The following is a 7,011-nucleotide window of genomic DNA, read 5'->3' on the forward strand; positions in this document are numbered from 1 at the left end:
TACCTCTCTCTCGCAGTTTCCACAACCGGAAAATGAAGCGGTGGGACGTGTCAGCGGGTCGTACGCACGCACGCCTCTCTGGGCGTCCCATTGGGTACGGGTGAGCGTGCGGGTCACGCTAGCAGGACGCGCTTCTCTGAACTCGGCACGGGGCGGGGAGAAAAGGCGCGCTGCGTGCGCGCGGGCCCTTCCGACGTCGGCACGGGTGGGCGGCTCCGCCTGGCCTAGGGCTCCTTTGCCCCGCCCCGCTGCCCGCGCCGTTGCGGCGTCTACTTCCGGGCCCTCACCACCTTTAGCGAAACCAACGAGAAGAAACCGCCTGCATGTAGAGCAGCCCGAACAGGAACGTAACCGAGTGGCGCGCGAACGTGAGAGGAAACCCGTGCGCGGCTGCGCTTTACCGCCCCTGAGCCGCTCTAGACGCGGGTGAGTGCTGGGGCATCGGCCCGCACCTGGAGCTACCCGCGGAGCAGCTCCCAGAGCGGCCTGACCCCGCCCCTCTCCGGGGAAGGCTTGGGCCCTGGCCCACTCCCAGCGTACTCCACGCGGTGTGTCCGGGCAGGTGCAGTGTGAGGAACAGTGAGGGGGTTAGTTAGAGCGCCGGCTTCCTAGAGGCGCTCCCTCGGCCCTTCCTTGGGGTGTTGAGATGACCATGTTCTCTCCCTCACTTTTGTTCTCCATTTCATCCTCCTCCCTTTTCCATACTCCACCCCAACCGCCTTCATCTAAAAGGATTCATCTCAAAAACCACTCCGGTCGTTTCTGCCTCGCTTGTGCTCGTGTGCGGTTTTAAGTTTCCCTTGCCTCTGCACCAAATATCCTATCATGTGCATCTCTAGATGCTACTCCTTAGAAAACTTTGTGCAAATGATTCATAAGTAGTATCCCCATCAGGAAGAATTCTGACGTACATATACCATTATCAGTCTAAGAGACACTAGTGAATTATTATATAATGGCCAGACATATTGAAAATTGTGTAATATGAAATGCCAAAATCCTATATAAAATAATTCATTTTGGAGTGCATCTGACAATTCTAAAACAAGCAGAGCTTGTTTCCTGTGAACTTTCTTTTCCTTAGAGCTGTGTTTGTTGACCAAGTTCTGTGAGTGACACAGGAAAGCTGTCCTGCCTCTTTCCCACCCGACTCCCCACCCCTTCTTAGGAATTACATGTCAAGTTGTTCCACACGTTGTCCTTCTAAGGTAATGGAGGTCAAAGTCCATTTCCTCTAGAAGAAAACCAAGGGATGGTTTCCTTGTAACAGTACGGTGATGCTGGATGCAAAATAGCAATTATGGTTAACAGATCCTACATGTTTTTCCATTTGTAGGAAAACAAGGTTATTCAGTAACTTTTTATTAAATTCTCAATAATATGGGTGGAAGCACTGTTGAGATCTTTATTCTGTAATAGAAAAACCATTAAACTGATGCCAGGATATCTGATTTCTAGTTCAGTTCTATTGCTGACTGTGACTTTGGGTCAGTTACCTAACCTCTGTGGACCCTCTGTTTCCCTATCTGTAAAATGAGAAAAGTGACATTAGATAGCTTCTAAGGCCACTTTCAACTTTAAGAAACAAATGGAAAATCTAAGTAGCTCAGTAGAACATTCCTTGTGGAGATAGAAGGGAGATTGGGAAAATCTCAACAGTTGTATTTAATGTTGGGTTTTCTTTTAATTTCTAATTGAAATAAAAGTGTAGACTTTTCCCTTTTTACTTCCCCAAAGAATAAGAAAATGCCTTTGGAGGAAATAAAAAATGTTCATTAATAGTCCCCAGATATGCCTATATTGACTCAGTTCTCATCCAAATAATTTAGCTATTTTCATTATGGGCTTTTATTATTATACATCAGTTAGTTGAGATACTGTATTGGAAACCATTTAGTCTTAGGAACAAAAGGGTAAATATTAACATATATGGTATCAATTCCAAGATGTACTCAAAACACCTAAGGACAGCAGCCATCAGTTAAATAAAGCACTAGGTTGAGAACAGAGGCCAGCACAGATACCATTGGTGATTTACCAATTGTAGGTGGTTTTATCTCTTCAATTTAAGGTTTTGTTGTAAAAGTCCATTTATATCCGCAGAGGTATTTAAATAATATAATGCAAGCTTGTGAAATGAAATTCCTTTAAAGAGAATGATGGACAGACAACCTCTGTAATATCAGTTTCTGGGGTTAGTGCTTTGGTTTAGTACTTGGTTAATTAAATCCCTATAGATGAAGTGCAAAAATAGCCTCCCAGAAAATTCTATGGCAGCAAGGTGTTGCTGCAAAGTTCCACTTTGTACTGAACAGTAATCAGGTATCATTGGAAGCAAAAAATTCTTAAGACTCTCTTGTGCTACTTGCACTGACTCGATTTCAAGCTTGGGAGCCTTTTTTTTTTTAACATTAAGAGCAAAATGTAAGTATAGGGGGAATATCAAATCAAATCACTAGACTCCTTTTCTATTAAGTATCCTAAGGATCTTTTTCTTCTTTACAGGAAAAATGCTTTCTGAAAGCAGTTCATTTTTGAAGGGTGTAATGCTGGGAAGCATTTTCTGTGCCTTGATCACTATGCTAGGACACATTAGGATTGGTCATGGAAATAGAATGCACCACCATGAGCATCATCACCTACAAGCTCCTAATAAAGAAGATATCTTGAAAATTTCAGAGGATGAACGCATGGAGCTCAGTAAGAGCTTTCGAGTATACTGTATCATCCTTGTCAAACCCAAAGATGTGAGTCTCTGGGCTGCAGTGAAGGAGACTTGGACCAAACACTGTGACAAAGCAGAGTTCTTCAGTTCTGAAAATGTTAAAGTGTTTGAGGCAATTAACATGGAAACAAATGACATGTGGTTAATGATGAGAAAAGCTTACAAATACGCCTTTGATAAATATAGAGACCAATACAACTGGTTCTTCCTTGCACGCCCCACTACGTTTGCTATTATTGAAAACTTAAAGTACTTTTTGTTAAAAAAGGATCCATCACAACCTTTCTATCTAGGCCACACTATAAAATCTGGAGACCTCGAGTATGTGAGTATGGAAGGAGGAATTGTCTTAAGTGTAGAATCAATGAAAAGACTCAACAGCCTTCTCGGTATTCCTGAAAAGTGTCCTGAACAGGGAGGGATGATTTGGAAGATATCTGAAGATAAGCAGCTAGCAGTCTGCCTGAAATACGCTGGAGTATTTGCAGAAAATGCAGAAGATGCTGAAGGAAAAGACGTATTTAACACCAAGTCTGTTGGGCTTTTTATTAAAGAGGCAATGACTAATCACCCCAACCAGGTAGTAGAAGGATGTTGTTCAGATATGGCTGTTACTTTTAATGGACTGACGCCTAATCAGATGCATGTAATGATGTACGGGGTATACCGTCTTAGGGCATTTGGGCATATTTTCAATGATGCATTGGTTTTCCTACCTCCAAATGGTTCTGATAATGACTGAGAAGAAACAAGAGCATGTATATGATCACCGTGTAGGACATGTGGTGTTATTTGTAGTAACAACTGCATATCCAACACAGCAGTATGTTTCTTTTCTTTTTTTGTTCTTTTTCAGTTTGGTGGCACTGGTTTATTCACACATTGAAGTTTAGTAATACATTTTAAAATAAGGTGGGGTTTTTTTCCTTAAGACACATGAAAATTTCAACTGTGTTGGAAAGAAATGTTTTAATAATAATAATTTTACAAATAAAGGATATATTTATAAATAATATATTTATGTGATAAATTCTAAATTATGAACATTAAAAATGTGTGGCACATGTTTTTGCTGATTGGTTAAAAAATTTAACATGTCTTTTTAGCTTTCTAAGATATGCAAATGAAATCTCTAGTTGTGAATTTGTGATTAAAGTAAAACTTTTAGCTATGCGTTTCTGTTACTTCTAATGTTGGTTTATGTTCTAAGCCTTCGCAAGTGCCAGTGGATTTGCTTTCTCAAAATACACAACCAAGCAATAAAGGGAATGTTCCCAACCACTGTTAAAGTGAAAGTTGAAATCTATCCCTGAGAGAAAAAGTGAAAATTAATTATAAAGGTTAATAATTTTCCTGGGAGCTAATTTAGTGGCATCCCTCAGCATACACAATTTCAGTGTAACCCTCTGTACTTCTCTATGCAAATATTGAAGTTGGAGTGGTGACTATAAAGAATGTAATGTCATTTAACTGTATTGTTTCCCAGTTAATCAAGCTCTCAGCTGTGGCTTGGATAAAAATATATCAGTTGAGATTTATTTACTCCTGCAGAGCAAACGAGTTCTGTGGAAGTCTTCTTTGAAGAACTCCTTTCGGAAGTCTGGCAGTTTCACTTACTTGAATTGAGTCTGTCCTGGCTTTTGTTTACCTGTTCAAATTTTTAGATTTTTCCCATGTTCACGATTGCACCATATCCAACGGTTTTTGGTGTGGAGGCCTTAACCTCACCATTCACCTTGGATTACTCTGCCATTTGCCTGATTTCGGTGGCTACCCAAAAGCTTTATGGATGGTGGATACAACAGCTTTTGTGTTTATAAATGTGTGAAACACCTGGAGCTGATTTGTCCTAAAATGGGGCCTGCACATGCCATATTAAGTCAGATCCATAAGCCCCCATAGGGTGTGAAACCATGACATTTTAGAGGTTAATTTTTCTTGTAACTGGCTTCATGATGTTAATGGTCTCCTACAGCTTTTGCAAGCCAGAAAGAATTTCCTCAAGAGGGCCTCGGGCTTCAAATTATTGATCATCAGAGTAGTGTGTAAAACCCTTTGTATTAAAACACTGGGCCCTCACTGAGCCCTCACTGGGGCTCTTGATTAAAATGAAAGGTTATTAATTTTGAAAAATAATAAAACCCTTTTATCAAGCACCCAAATATGTGGTCTCAGATGTAATTACTACAAACCAAATCATATTCAGTGTGAGTGCAGTGATAAACAGTATCTCACTGAGTGTGACACCCAGTTTACAAGTGTCACATTGCCCCCAACACCAGTATCTTAAAACTTTTTCTACTATATCGCCTTCAATTACATTAGTGTATCAAGGTATAGTAATAAATGTATCAGAAAATGCATTCCATTGTTTGATTTCCTAGTGGGTACTAAAGTAACAGTTGCTTTTTAAACCAAATTGATGCTCTTGATTGTATTTTTTTTTTTTTTTTTTTTTGGGAGCTAATTTAGTGGCATCCCTCAGCATACACAATTTCAGTGTAACCCTCTGTACTTCTCTATGCAAATATTGAAGTTGGAGTGGTGACTATAAAGAATGTAATGTCATTTAACTGTATTGTTTCCCAGTTAATCAAGCTCTCAGCTGTGGCTTGGATAAAAATATATCAGTTGAGATTTATTTACTCCTGCAGAGCAAACGAGTTCTGTGGAAGTCTTCTTTGAAGAACTCCTTTCGGAAGTCTGGCAGTTTCACTTACTTGAATTGAGTCTGTCCTGGCTTTTGTTTACCTGTTCAAATTTTTAGATTTTTCCCATGTTCACGATTGCACCATATCCAACGGTTTTTGGTGTGGAGGCCTTAACCTCACCATTCACCTTGGATTACTCTGCCATTTGCCTGATTTCGGTGGCTACCCAAAAGCTTTATGGATGGTGGATACAACAGCTTTTGTGTTTATAAATGTGTGAAACACCTGGAGCTGATTTGTCCTAAAATGGGGCCTGCACATGCCATATTAAGTCAGATCCATAAGCCCCCATAGGGTGTGAAACCATGACATTTTAGAGGTTAATTTTTCTTGTAACTGGCTTCATGATGTTAATGGTCTCCTACAGCTTTTGCAAGCCAGAAAGAATTTCCTCAAGAGGGCCTCGGGCTTCAAATTATTGATCATCAGAGTAGTGTGTAAAACCCTTTGTATTAAAACACTGGGCCCTCACTGAGCCCTCACTGGGGCTCTTGATTAAAATGAAAGGTTATTAATTTTGAAAAATAATAAAACCCTTTTATCAAGCACCCAAATATGTGGTCTCAGATGTAATTACTACAAACCAAATCATATTCAGTGTGAGTGCAGTGATAAACAGTATCTCACTGAGTGTGACACCCAGTTTACAAGTGTCACATTGCCCCCAACACCAGTATCTTAAAACTTTTTCTACTATATCGCCTTCAATTACATTAGTGTATCAAGGTATAGTAATAAATGTATCAGAAAATGCATTCCATTGTTTGATTTCCTAGTGGGTACTAAAGTAACAGTTGCTTTTTAAACCAAATTGATGCTCTTGATTGTATTTTTTTTTTTTTTTTTTTTTGGGTACGCGGGCCTCTCACTGTTGTGGCCTCTCCCGCTGCAGAGCACAGGCTCCGGACACGCAGGCTCAGCGGCCATGGCTCACGGGCCCAGTCGCTCCGTGGCATGTGGGATCTTCCCAGACCGGGGCACGAACCCGTGTCCCCTGCCTCGGCAGGCGGACTCTCAGCCACTGCGCCACCAGGGAAGCCCTTGATTCTATTTTTATACATGAGTATTCCTTTATAAAATGTTAGTTGTCTTAAATAATATGCTGTCTCCTTGAACTTATTTGTACCTAGTCTTGTAGATAAAATTGGATTCAGTAACAGAAAATTGTGCTACAGAAGTCACGGTTACAGATTTGATCATCATGCATTCAACAGCCAAAAACTATAACCCTAACTCCACTCTGTTATTGGGAAGAGAGTTGGGAAGAGTGGAGGTCTAATGGGAATTGTATTTTACATATGGCTGGGTAATGCCTACTATATTGGACAACACAGGTCTAACCAGTTCTGGAACTGTGAGGCTCACTGGCTGAGATGTGAATGAGAGAAAACTTCAAGTTTCTTCTAAAAGTTATATTTATCTTTCTGGTTTTCTTGAATGCAGTGGAAACTGCAACCTGACTTTCAGCAGGCCCCAGGCCATCTCCTTGCACAAGTTCAATCGCTAGACCTTCTTTCTCAAAACATTGGATTTGGAGCAAAGTATAGATTAGACCCCTTGGCTTTTTTTTTTTTT

At 40.6% G+C, this 7,011-nt stretch overlaps 1 protein-coding gene across 1 annotated transcript; it reads left to right on the plus strand.

The window, feature by feature from the left end:
- Positions 1 to 210: 210 nt before the first annotated feature.
- C1GALT1C1 (C1GALT1 specific chaperone 1) lies at positions 211 to 4,261 on the plus strand. Its single transcript, XM_007464421.1, has 2 exons — positions 211 to 426; positions 2,506 to 4,261. The coding sequence occupies exon 2, from the start codon at positions 2,511 to 2,513 to the stop codon at positions 3,465 to 3,467; it is 957 nt and encodes a 318-aa protein (XP_007464483.1). The 5' UTR covers positions 211 to 426; positions 2,506 to 2,510; the 3' UTR covers positions 3,468 to 4,261.
- The last annotated feature ends 2,750 nt before the right edge of the window (positions 4,262 to 7,011 follow it).

Source organism: Lipotes vexillifer, unplaced genomic scaffold (genome assembly GCF_000442215.2).
Source record: "Lipotes vexillifer unplaced genomic scaffold, Lipotes_vexillifer_v1.1 scaffold681, whole genome shotgun sequence".
Classification (NCBI taxonomy): Eukaryota; Metazoa; Chordata; class Mammalia; order Artiodactyla; family Lipotidae; genus Lipotes; species Lipotes vexillifer.